This window comes from Rutidosis leptorrhynchoides, chromosome 9, assembly GCF_046630445.1.
Source record: "Rutidosis leptorrhynchoides isolate AG116_Rl617_1_P2 chromosome 9, CSIRO_AGI_Rlap_v1, whole genome shotgun sequence".
Taxonomy (NCBI): Eukaryota; Viridiplantae; Streptophyta; class Magnoliopsida; order Asterales; family Asteraceae; genus Rutidosis; species Rutidosis leptorrhynchoides.
In genome coordinates, this window is record NC_092341.1 from 250883075 (window position 1) to 250897623 (window position 14549).

Consider the following 14549-nt stretch of genomic DNA (forward strand, 5'->3'; position numbering starts at 1 on the left):
AAGTTACAATTTGGTAAAGGAAAATCAAAATCCGCAGCGAAAAGAAGAGCATGACACCTTGAAAGATGTCACAAATGCGGAAAATGGTCACATGGAGGTAAATGTTCAAATAATCAAACCTATTCAAATACCGAATTTGTTACTTTATGCAGAGACGGACCGTTCATATGTTTAGAAGAAAACACACTGAATGCTCGAGGTTACGCCTATGTAGCTATGGAAAACCAATTAAACCGACTATCTTATGAATGTGATAGATCATATAACTAAGAATACTATCTCACAGGTAAGTCTGTACAGTTTTTATTTTTTTATTTTTATTTTTAACCTTTTGATAATAAACGCTAATTTATTCACTATAAAGTATTAAATTGGTATTGAATAAAATTAGGTTTGGCGACCGAAATTATTGATATCATACAAAAATTTATTACATCACTGCGAAATTTAACGTTTATTCTTAAGGTATAAATATCTTTAATCAATCAACCCAAAATATTTCAAAAATTCGTCATGAGTTAAATTAGGTCATGGAACCGAAATTACTTTACCGAAAAGAGGGGCGTATATTTCTGATAATATTTGATTGATTAAAGTGGGATAAAAGCCAAAAAGATTTTTAATTTTACCATGTTTTTAAAATTAATATATAAATCTTAAATTAATATTGTGAACTCTGTAAAATCAATATATTTAAGTTTGTCAATATTTGAAAAATTAATATTTTTAATATAAGTTTGTATGTATAAAAACAAAAATATAATATAAGTTTGGTGTGAATTTTTAATATTATGCATTTTTAATTTTAAGTTGTGTGAATTTAAAAACAAAAATTTACTTTATGCTGCCAAGTTAAAAATATGATTTTTAAAATTCGTCGTAAGTTGAAGACTAGGTCTTTGAACCGAAATTGCTTTACCCGAGGGAGGGACGAGAATTTTATTATCATTATTTTTAATCTTATTGAATTAAAGTATGCCAAAAACATTAAAAAAAAAACCCAAAAATCTAAGCTTTTAAAACAATCGCTTGAAAAAGACAAATTTTAAAATTTTGTCGAGGGACGGACTAGGACATCGATCCGAAACGACCTCATCCTAAAACAAAGGAAAACAAAATTTTAAATTTATTTTATATTTGTTTTATAAGTTAAGGCTTATTAAAAAAAAAACGCCGCGACTCGCGGAGTTTGAAGAACAAAATCACCGCGACTCGCGGAGAGACCAAAACCCAGAAAAAAATAAAAGGGATCGAACTGATCAGTCCACACCACCCACACACATATACTGCGAAAAAACACCCGAAAATCACCTCTAAAATTCGAATTTTTTTCACCATTAATCATCAAATCTTTCACAAAATCATGTTGAGAAGGATGTTATGAAGGAATTACTCAAGGAAAACGGTAAATTTCTACACCTAAACACCATTTAATCCGAAAATTGGTGTTCTTGAGCAATTTTTTCCCCAATTCGATTTTGATGCTTTTTAGTGTAATTATGCTTAAATTGCTTATGTATTATGCTTATATAACCTAGATTGATGCTATTTAACATGATTAGAAGCCTTAAACTTCAAATTTTGAGTAATCTAGGGTTTGTGTTCTTGAGCAAATTTGGGGCTTTTTGATATAAACAGGTTATGGCCGATTTTTGTTGTGAATTGCTGCTAAATTAAGTAGTGTAACATGTTTAGGCAGTTAAATGATCCAAACTTTGAGCCTAAGCATGATTTTGAGAATTAAAGTGGACTTTTCCAAGTCTAAAATTCATGAACTTGATTTTTGAGAGATAATGCCATTTGAAACTTGTTTAATTGCTAGTAATGATTATTTTGACATGTTATTTGAGTTTAATGCTTATGAACTTGGTGAATATTTTCGTATATGCTTATTTGAAAAAGTGTAGATTTGATAAAAATATGAAAATAAGCATAAGTTTGATATAAATTGATCATGTCATTGTAATTATTTTGATTGATGATTTTGCTGACACTAATGCATATTTGGATGCACAAAAATTGTGTTTGATGTGTTTTGCAGACTGAAAGGGGTGAATCTTCATCCCAAGCTCGCAATGCTCCTGCTGAGAATGCGGAACAACAGAAGGTGGATAACTACTACAAACAAGATATACCTCATCCAGTTATGACATTTTCTGATATGCACTTGGAAGAGTTGCACCCGAACTTGAGATTTGACAGACGTTGGATAGATTATCCAAAATACCAAAGGGGCTTGCATGCTCTTCATTCTAAAGCTGTTGAAGTACCTAGGGTAATAGAATGGGCACCGTTAGAATCTGTAGAATTAGCCGGGCCAATTAGGGAATTACTTACACAGAGGTATGGTAATTCTACTTTTAACGATTGGGTACGTTTATTCAACATGCGTAGACCTGTATATAAAGTATGGTGTGAAGAATTATTGTGTAGTATAGAAATAAATGATCGGGTAGTTAGTTTAACCGATCGATCTTTTATTAGATTTTTGTTAGGAGGTTCGATGCGCCACATGTCTTTACTAGACATGGCTCAGGCTTTACGTATATATACGCCTGAGGAGTTAGCATCTGCCGATTGTAGAGGATTGATACTAAATGGTAGAAAGATAGACAAAAATTTTGATACGCATGGTGTATGGAGTCAAATGACTAGCCATCACCGATTTAAAGGGGGAAATTACTCTTATTTGGATATAGATAGAGCAGAGTTAAGAGTAATTCATAGGTTTTTAGCCAATTCGATTACACAACGAGGTAAGAACAAGGAAAAGGTAAATGAACAGGATTTGTTTTACCACATGTGTATTCGAGACTCACAAAGTGCTGTAAGTATACCTTATTGTGTGGGTTATTATTTATCAGCTATGGTTAGGGGGATGAGACCGCATAGCATAATAGGAGGTGGTATATTTATTACTTTGATTGCTGAATATCTCGGTGTGGATATAAGTCGGGGGGGATTATTAGTCGAAGAACCAGAACCCCGCGATACAATAGGTTTAAATGTATACCATGGTGCGAAGGTTTTGAAGAGGCGAAATAACGCCGCAGTACAATACCATGGTAGACATCCACAGGTTGAGAGAAACCAACAGCCAGGTAATGTGGGAGGAGGAAATGAAATGACAGAAATGCAAAGGTTTATAGCTTCACAAGAGTATGAAAATGCTAGACATCGAGCATTTGAAGATTGGCAAGTTCATCAAAACCAAATCATAGCTCATTGCCAACATGTAGGTAGAAACTATATTCCTACTCCATCACCCGTATTTCCTCCCTGGTCTATAGAGATCCAACCACCGTATCCTACGTATAACCCAGCCGAAGCATTTTATAACACATATGGTTATGCATGGAACCCCTACTGGTATCAGTATCATCCCTAGTCTACTTAGTTTTATTTTATAATTTGTAATGTTGATACATTTAATACTTATGTTGGAATTGTATTAGTTTTTATAATTTACAAATTTTTATTTTTAGATTTTAATAATGTTTGAATGTGGGGTAATATACCAAACTTCAAAAATATGTAAAACAACGCATTTTCAAAGACTGGCATTAAGTTCAGCAAAAGCAACTAATTTTGACGACAAGATGCAAAATAAATGTGATATAACAACAAGACGGAATGAACAAATGATATGCACCATTTATCATTCAGCAAACAAACGCCAATATGTTTGGAAACTTTGGTAAAATTTAATCATTTTCACACAAATCACCCTCAATAATTTAAATTGTTACTGATTTCTTGCAAATGAGGGCATTGCAAGATCTTAAGTGTGGGAAGGGGTTAAATTTTTTCGAATTTTAAAATTTTTACTTTATACACTTGGTTACCATTAGAAATACTAGTAAAGTAGTTGTTGTATTAGAATCTAGTGCTCTCTGATAATAAAGAACAGCCCTAGTTTTATATACTGACTACCCAATTCTAGTAAAATTTTTCAAAATTTTCAATTAAATGAACTCAAAATCATGTTTATACATATTTATGAACGATAAAACTAGGTTTTAACACCGAAATTATTGTTACCTCGGAAAGGACATAAATTGAGAAACAAACCAAAATGTTAAAATTCATTTAAAATGGAATAGAGGACAATAAAAAGGAAAATAAAAGCCAAGTGTGGGAAAATTTACCAAGATATTTTAAACATATGTCACATATTTCTGTAACAAATAACTGAAAATACTTTTGCTTTGGACTAAACTAAACTGTTTTACCCAATGAAAGAAAAGAAGAGATGGATCTACACGATGAATCAATTCCATCATTAAAAGGAAGTAAAGTCTTCCGGAAAAAAAAAATGCGCTTCTTGATTTAGGTCATGAAGTTGTCGTCCAGACCAGCTGTAGGTTGACGAAAAATCTTGAAAAGTCATCACTAAAATCAGCAGGAAATCCACGGACCTCAGCATAAAACAGGGTCACCAAGTGGCCAGATTTATCCTAACCATGAGAAGGATTTATCTCGTACAATGGGGGGCACCGTGCAAATTAGCTTGATAAGACTAATGAATCAGATCCCCAGAAAGGATAATCTCCTTAAAAGATCAAAAATCAGCTTTTAAGCCTGATATTACTCAATCCTAGAGATTGACCTTAAAGATTGAGAATTCAAACTCATGGAATTCAATGATATCTAAACTCGAGCTTGAACGAGAAAATATTTTGATCAAATTATAAATCGATTTATTTTCTGAAAACCCATTTTCAATGCGTTCATTACCATTGAACGTAAAATCCTAGGAATTCACCTGGAATTCATTAGGTCATCTGAACCAAATCGGGTGTCAACCGTAAGAACGGTGGTTGCATAGCACGGTCGAAGACAGGACCTTGTGCCAGACCGAAAAATCATAAGGGTGAGCTTTACTATTGCTCCTACAAAGGATAGTAATTGCGTCCGACACGTTATAGACCATAATTAAAAGCATGTCAGGGGACATTGCCTTAACAGTTGCTTGTTCAACGCTTTCCTTTATAACCGGACGGTAGTTTACCGAAAGGTAATATACGGAGCAAGTATACTGGATGTGTTGCTTTCCTAATACAAGGTTAGCAAGTGGGTGACACAAAACCACAAGTTTTGAGCTAAAATTTTCAAATCTGAAACCCACCAAACCCACAAAAATATTTTGCAAACACCGGTGAAGGGTTATTCCGGAAAACTTATCTAGGGTAAAAACTAGATTTAATTTTCAAAAGATCAAATGTTTTCATAAAGATCCAATTTCCTTAATGGATCTAAATTTTATAGTCATGTGGAACTGTAAACCATATCGTTACTACCATTGTTTATACCACCGTATAGAAATCACTGATGTACAAAGTGTGAAGAATAAAGAAGTGATTCTAGTATTTCAAGACTATATTGCTTGAGGACAAGCAACGCTCAAGTGTGGGAATATTTGATAATGCTAAAAACAAACATATATTTCATAGCATTATTCCTCAAGAAAGACAAGCTTTTAGTTGCAATTGTTCTATTTAAAAGTAATATTCGTTTAAATAATAAAAGGTGAAGACAAAAGACAGATTCGACGAATTGAAGACGCAAAGGTCCAAAAAGCTCAAAAGTACAAAATACAATCAAAGAGGTTCCAATTATTGATAAGAAACGTCTCGAAATTACAAGAGTACAAGATTCAAAACATAAAGTACAAGATATAAAATAGTACGCAAGGACGTTCGAAAATTCGGAACCGGGACATAAGTCAACTCTCAACGCTCGACGCAACGGACTAAAAATTACAAGTCAACTATGCACATAAATATAATATAATATTTAAATAATTCTTATAATTATTTATATATTATATAATATATTAAAAATCGTCGGCAAGAAAAAATCCAAAATGTGTGAGCTGGTTTTACAAACTCCGCGAGTTGCGGAGTTTGTAGTGAAAATGGGCCGCGACTCGCGGAGATTACCTGGACTCAATTCCCTATAAAAGCCAGCGCAGTTCGACGTAAAAATATATCATATATATCAATCTCTCTATATCTATACGTAATATTTATATTTATAATTGATATTTTAATTTTAATTTTAATTCTAATAATAAGGGTATATTAGCGAATGTTGTAAGGGTGTAAGTCGAAATTCTGTCCGTGTAACGCTACGCTATTTCTAATCATTGTAAGTTATGTTCAACCTTTTTACATTAATGTCTCGTAGCTAAGTTATTATTATGCTTATTTAATCCGAAGTAATCATGATGTTGGGCTAATTACTAAAATTGGGTAATTGGGCTTTGTACCATAATTGGGGTTTGGACAAAAGAACGACACTTGTGGAAATTAGACTATGGGCTATTAATGGACTTTATATTTTTTTAACTAAATGATAGTTTGTTAATTTTAATATAAAGATTTACAATTGGGCGTCCCTATAAATAACCATATACACTCGATCGGACACGATGGGCGGGGTATTTATATGTACGAATAATCGTTCATTTAACCGGACACGGGAATGAATTAATAGCCACTAGAATTATTAAAACAGGGGTGAAATTATGTACAAGGACACTTGGCATAATTGTTAACAAAGTATTAAAACCTTGGGTTACACTCAGTCGACATCCTGGTGTAATTATTAAACAAAGTATTAAAATCTTGTTACAGTTTAAGTCCCCAATTAGTTGGAATATTTGACTTCGGGTATAAGGATAATTTGACGAGGACACTCGCACTTTATATTTATGACTGATGGACTGTTATGGACAAAAACCAGACGGACATATTAAATAATCCAGGACAAAGGACAATTAACCCATGGGCATAAAACTAAAATCAACACGTCAAACATCGTGATTACGGAAGTTTAAATAAGCATAATTCTTTTATTTCATATTTAATTTCCTTTATTTTATATTTAATTGCACTTCTAATTATCGCACTTTTATTTATTGTTATTGTATTTAATTGCACTTTTAATTATCGTACTTTTTAATTATCGCAAGTTTATTTTATCGCACTTTTATTATTCGAAATTTCATTATCGTTATTTACTTTACGCTTTAAATTAAGTCTTTTATTTATTTAATATTTTACATTTGGTTTTAACTGCGACTAAAGTTTTAAAATCGACAAACCGGTCATTAAACGGTAAAACCCCCTTTATAATAATAATATTACTTATATATATATTTGTATTTTTATAAATTAAACTAATATAGCGTTAAGCTTTGATTAAAAGATTTTCCCTGTGAAACGAACCGGACTTACTAAAAACTACACTACTGTACGATTAGGTTCACTGCCTATAAGTGTTGTAGCAAGGTTTAAGTATATCCATTCAATAAAAAAAAAAATATCTTGAGTAAAATTGTATCGTATTTAATAGTATTTCCTGCTAAAATTTAATAGTATTTTATACCCCTTAGCTTTGACATCACGTTGCATTCAAGTCGTTGAGTTCAATAAAGATTTTTATTAAGTAAATGACAGAATAGGTCATTTGCAGTTTGGATATTATGAAATGGTATGCATGCCTGTCAACTTTCATTGTATTGGAAGGTTGTTTTTTTTTTTTTAAAACGAATGCAATGTTTGTAAAATGTATTATATAGAGGTCAAAAACCTCGCAATGTAACCAAATGTTATTGTATTCGTCCTTATGGTTTAGGACGGGTCGTCTCAGTAGAAGATGGTAATAGTGGGTAACAAAGGCATCCGAAAGTACGAAGCGAGTCATAAGAGGGAGTGCGATGGTAGAGAAGTTGTGTGGGAGATAAATTGTTAGAATTTGGAGATGGGAGGATGTTTAAAAGATAGGTGGTGGTTTCGAGTGCATGGTGCCAAAAGTTGGCGGGAAAACTGAATCTTGTGCTAAAATGGTAAGCATGATGTTGTTTATCGCACTAATTTTTCGTTCGGCTTTACCATTTTGGGAGGAAGTGTAAGGGCAAGAAAAACGAAAGATCATGCCATTTTGAGAACAAAAGGAATGGAAGTTTTGATTGTTATATTCGGTGCCATTATCACATTGGAATGTTTTTTATGTTTTTACCGAATTGTGTTAGAATCATTTTATAAAAGTTGGTAAAAATGGTGTATACTTGTGATTTCTTAGTTATAGGGAAGGTCCATAGAAAATTTGTAAGGTTGTCAAGAAACAAGAGATAATATTTATGATCACCACAACTAGTGACCGGAGAGGTCCATAAATCACTATGAATTATATCAAATGGAGCTAAAGTATTAGTAGATGATGAATAAAATGGAAGGCGTATGTGTTTGCCAAAAATACAAGATTGACAAAAGGTACGTTTATTACTAGAATTGTAGTGAATACAATGTTTATTTCTAAGAGACTTTATGATATTTGCGCCTGGGTGTCCTAGGCGTTTGTGCCATAAGTCTGGTGAAAAAGCAGAAAAAGCGGAATGATGTTGTAGTGGCGTCAATGTGGAAGGCTTGAACGGATAAAGCTCACCGGTGCTGTTGCACCGCATTAGTGGGGTCCCCTTCGGAAAGTCCTTCAAAGTAAAACCAAACGGATCAAATTCAATAGATATTTTATTATCGGTAGTTAAACGACGTACAGAAATAAGATTTTTAATTAAGCTAGGGGAGTGAAGAATATTTGAAAGAGAAAGTGGTCGAGTGTGGTTAAGGGGAAGAGTAGATGAGTCGTAGCCCAAAATGGGAAGTCCGTGGCCATTACCGACTATAATACGTGAAGGTAACATGTTTGGATATAAGAAGTAAGATAATCTTGATTACCTGTCATGTGGGAGGTGGCACCCGTGTCCATGTACCAGTTTTCATCCGGGGGATTAAGTGTCATCGTATGCAATGCTTCTTCAATGTCAGTGGGGGTAGTAGTCGAAGCAACAGAATTGGCATACTGATTTTGTGGTCGTGGGCAAAGTATTCCAGACTGATTTAGGGTGATGTTGGGCCTAGTCCAGCTAGAAGTCGGATAAGGACAAGGGGGATAGCCCAAGAAGGGTTTTGCCAAAAGTTTGGCCCATAGGCCCATTGGAGTTGATTTTGATAATTAGGGCTTGGACTAATCTGATGCTGGTACATGTTACGACCTCTTCCACGAGAGGAAGAGTGTCGACCCCGATTGTTACCTCTAAAATTGTTACGACCTCTGCTATAATTATGGCGGTTATCATTCTGAATCGCTGCCGGAGCACGTGGTGGTGGGTTGGTTGCAGCAGCAATTAGAGCGGTATTGGTGGGTGCCGGAGATTGCTTACCTTTCCTAGTTTCTTCCAAAATCAACATCGATCTTGCTTCAGAGAAAGATGGAAACTTTTTGGCGTGTGCAATTAGAGAGCTGACGGTATCATATTCGTCACTTAGACCCGTAATCAATTGTAACACAAGCTTATCTTCTTCAACCTTATTGTCGACATCATTTAATTGATCTGCAAGGTGCTTCATCTCCTGGCAATAAGCAGACATATTGGAGAAATTTCGAGCTTGGTATTGGTGAATTTAGTAGCGAGGTGAACAGCCCTTGAATTTTGGTTGTCGTGGAATATGCCTTTGATTCGGTCCCACGTTTGTTGAGCAGTGGAACAAGGGGTGAGGATGTTGAGCAGTAACTCGTTGGAGAGGGTACCATAAATCCAGGAGAGAACAATGGCGTCTAGCTTGGCCCAATCAGCAGCAGAAGTCTGTTGAGTTTGTCCGGTATTGGAAGAACCAAACGAAGCATCAATAGAGGGAATGATGTGGTCAAGAATGTCAAAAGCTTGACAATGAATCTTGAATAATTCAGTCCAAGAAGAGTAATGGCTTGTGTTGAGTTCAAGGGTAATTGGAACAAAGTTCTTGATATTGCTCACGGTAATTGCAGGGTGTAACCTGGCGGCAACCATTGAAAAAAAGGGAGATGAAAAAGATGAAGAAATTGAAGAAAGTGATGAAGTGAAAAGATCGGTTGTTTAAGGTATTTGTTTATTGGCCCGATACCATGAAAACAATAATTCTGTGTTGTTTTCTATTGAAAATCGATACAAGTATTTATACACAGTTGGGATAAGCTAAATATCCTCAATTCTAGCTAACTATTTATGCTAATAATCTGGACTATGAGCTCTGTCAAACTACATGTGATACAGAGAATATACTATGTCAAACTATACATGTTACATATGCACACTACATAATCTAATGTACTATTATATTTGATCAAATGATTCTCATTTATGAATCTTGTTGTAAGTTAATAATAATCGCAATTTTTAAATAAATTCTTTTTGGAGCAAATACATTTTACCTGTCAACTTCTTATCTTCAACTTGTTACATGACTTGGATTAGAACACAAAAGCATTTCCAGACAACAATTAATCTATCAAATCTTTCTAAACTTAAGGATAATAGTATGAGGTTGTTTTCACACCTCATGGAAATTATATCTTGTAATGATAAATGATTAATTATTAATGTTACAATCAACGAGTCATATTCATATTTCACCATCATTATTTATTATAGCTATCTAGTTCTAAAGAAGTTCCATATTCCTATCAAGATTCAAGACCAATAAATCAAATATCTATTTTAAATTAATAATATATCATTTGAAACCATGATTTCACTCTTCACTCTACAATCTAATAAGAACTTTTCACGTACCTAAATATTTTTTTACAAAGCAATTTGCAAAAGGTGCAAATTAGGAAAGAAACATAGACCTTGTGTTTCCTATAAAAATCCACCAAACCACCAAACTCACCCCAGATGTGAGATGCATGTGAAATACCTCCACCGACTCCTATGTGACGGAAACCGACTCCTATGTGACGGAAACGAGTTAATTACAATAAAATTATGTTTTGGTATTACCCCAGCTGATAATTTTGATTATAACCATCCAATATGCGTTAATGAATTATTCAACTTATATGATTGATCACTCAAGGGAAATATATCTATAAAAATCACAAAGTACAAATTTAATAAGAATCAAACAATCAGATTCATATTCAAAAAGCATGATAGCAAAAAGAAAATCAGAAAAAAATGGTAGTAATAAATTAATTATCGTAGCCATCACAAGTGACGAAGTGGTTGATATAATGATAAAAACTCACAGGTCTCAGATTCAAATCTCACAAGCAATACATCTTGAGGTGGCAGGGAAAGGGTCCGAAACGGTCACGACATAACTTGATTAAGCCACGTATATATGAGTAAAATACTCGTCCTCCTCAAATAGCCTGAACAAGAAAAACCTTTTATCTGTATAAACATTTAATACGAGTAATTTATTGTCCTTCCCAACCAAGTTGTCTAGCTCTTTGCTCCCATAAAGAAGTTATCTTCTTTTCTTGTCTCATTAAAGCTTCAGCTTGTTCTCTCGCTTGTTCACATGTTTCAGTAGCCGTGTTGCATTTTTCAGCTTCTTTTTGGTACTGTGCAGCTACTCTTCTTGCTTCACCAAACGTAATGTTCATATGACGAATGTGTTCTTCACTGACAGTTTCTTGCAGTCTAAGTTCTTCTGATAGTAAATCCACAAATTGCTTCTCCAATTCTTCTTTTAGATCTGGATCATCCTTCCCACAATCTGGATTACATCAGCAAATAGTTTACTAGGATAGAATCTTTAGAACTTGAATGAGGTACGTAGATGATAATTTCACATAATTAATCTAAAAAACAATACAAATTTTATATTCTATGTAACCATAAACAGTGAACGCATACCTATAGCTGAAAGATTTGCCAATCCTGAAATGTTTGAAAAGGAAAAAATTAATAAACAATCAAAGTTTACAAATTTCAAGAATCTACATACTAATTGTACATGCACTCCAAATTCCCAATCAATCTTTGTAATTTTTGTGCTACCAAAGTTCACTAAACTTGCTACATTTTACAGATTTTAGCTTTCAACCAAGCCAAAAACAGGTCAACTGTAACACGTTATATTTTTTTTATCAACACGTTAATAATCAACTCCATATTTCTTCAAATTTTGACTCCGCTAAACAAGAAACAAATGATCTACACCACATACACACACAGAGAACACAAATGAATGATAACCATCTTCCTCCTGATATGAATTGGCGCATACTCTGATCCCACTAAAGATCAAACATTTACAGAAATCCCAGATCAAATACATTACAATCCAATAAATAAACAATGACCATCAGATCAGAATAAGAATTTTTTAATCATTCCGTGCAAAAAAAAAAAAAAAAAAAAAAAAAAAAAAAAGATGGGGATCTATAATTCCTAATTATCTAATAACATGAACCACTAGACTGAAAGGGAATTGATTCCAGTAAAGCTCAAAACTTTATCGAAATCCCAGATCAAATACCACCTAATCAGACATTTAAAAATGACAGTCACCATAACCAGATCAAAGTTAGGAACTCTTTAAATAAACAGCACTAAAAGGGATACAAGGGATTTTATCCTAATTATCTAATACTAGCATGAAATAGTACAAATCAAGAATAGGGTATGCACTAATTCCACTAAAGCTGAAAACTTTATAAAACACTCAGATCAAATACAGTATAGTCAGATAACAATTACATAATCAGGCCAAAGTTAGGATCTTTTTCATCCAACAGAAAAAGGGTTTTTATCTTAACAATAGATAACATGAAAAACATTCATATAATGAATAAGGGTTTAATTACCAGGAGCAAGTTTGAGAAGTGAGAGAGGTGGAGGGCAATCACATATACATGGGTTACAAGAAATTGAGGAACCCCCTTTCAGATTAAAACCCCCCTTGTTAATTTTCCAATAAATAGCTGGCCCAGATACACAAAGTGCTGAAATCACTGCAAATGTTACTAAACAACTTTTTAAACACGATGTAGATCTCCTTGTCATCTTTTTAAATCAATAGATCTAATGCTATTTCGTTTATATGTGCGTGTCACTTTGAGTGGGATCTAATTGAATGACATTGTTTAATTTTGGAAATCTACAGAGTGTGGGAATTTTACTGACTTGTTCAATTTGGGAATTGGGAGTTCAGATCAGATTATTAATATTAATTTACATAATATGTTTAGGAGGGAGGGAGGGAGAGAGAGAGAGAGAGAGAGAGAGAGAGAGAGAGATATGGCTGATTAACGGCGGCTGAATTACGCGACCACCCGAACCCACCAAGTAAATTTTTTTTTTTTTGGGTTAAAATAAAGATCAACATTTGTTTTTCAAGGATAGATGAAAAATACGGAAAAAGATAGAATCGAAATAAACGCGATGCAAGGCTCGAAAACAGTAAAGGATCCTTATAACTGATCAAAGAGTAAAAGCTAACTAAGCCTGGACCTTGAACAAACGAATCACCCACCAAGTAATTACTCTTACTCTGTATTAAATAATAAAAGGGCGATGATATGTACACAACCAAATTGCTTTGAATGTTGTACTGTACAACACAGTAAAACATATTTGGTTGTGTACATGTAAAAAACGGTTGTGTACATGTGACAACTCGAAAATTTTTGACCAAATTTAAACTTAATCTTTATATTATTTCGACACGATAAGCAAAGTCTATAATGTTGAGTCTCAAAAATTTTGAACAGTTTCGTACATTCATTTAACCTTTGACCATTTCCGACGATTCACGAACAATTAATTGTATATAGATATATGTGTGTGTGTGTGTGTGTGTGTGTGTGTGTGTGTGTATATATATATATATATATATATATAAAATTGAAAATATAATTTGAAATATTATATGTTGATGTTAATAAAAGTAATTAGGTGAAATGAAAAAAAAATTGATATTATGATAATTAGTATTTAAAACATATCTATATATATAAATAAAGTATATTAATTATATATTTTGTGATTTCGGACCTAATTAGTAATCGTCAGTAACACTCGGTTGGCATCTCGTTAGTGTTCATATAGATCTAATACATTTATCTGAAGGATTAAAATAAAAGTTGGATTGTAAATCGATTACGGAGATTTTAAGTTTGTTAAAAATATTTTTACTCTTTTTAGTCTAAGTTTTAGTACTCCGTACTTATTATTTTGTACCGACAATATCTATCAAATAACCCTTTTTACAACTAATTTCCTACAGTAATGAGCAGAATGAATAATCATATTTTATGTAAAAATTTGAGATTTTTCTGAGAACTTTTTAACCGTCACTGTTTAACAACGGAGTATGAAATACACCCGTTAAACTGTCGGCACAAGGATGGTGGCTCTTGATTAATTATGCACGATGTTAATCCACTTATTATTAAAAAATGATTACTGTTTTTATTGTTATATTCTATATGTAACTTAGATGCATGCATATATACCTTAACATCCATTACATCTTTACTTTATATATTATTTTTGTTTCTCTTCAAACTTATCAACCAACAACACTACCTTTATCATAATTCAACAAGATCCATACATCTATGCTCAACAAGCAACTTGCGATCCTTTTTATTATTTCAACTTGTTATATACAATCAATACTCTCAGACTACAACTTGTGGACAATTTCAACAATACGTAAATCTTTCTGCTTATTAACAACCAAACACGAGAAGACCACCACCCATCTTCG

At 33.2% G+C, this 14549-nt stretch overlaps 1 protein-coding gene across 1 annotated transcript; it reads right to left on the reverse strand.

The window, feature by feature from the left end:
- Positions 1-10916: 10916 nt before the first annotated feature.
- LOC139867179 (uncharacterized) lies at positions 10917-13075 on the reverse strand. The gene is made up of 3 exons (XM_071855510.1): positions 12643-13075; positions 11690-11713; positions 10917-11549 (listed from the first exon to the last, which is right to left on the reverse strand). The coding sequence occupies exons 1-3, from the start codon at positions 12839-12841 to the stop codon at positions 11248-11250; spliced, it is 525 nt and encodes a 174-aa protein (XP_071711611.1). The 5' UTR covers positions 12842-13075; the 3' UTR covers positions 10917-11247.
- Between the last annotated feature and the right edge of the window lie 1474 nt (positions 13076-14549).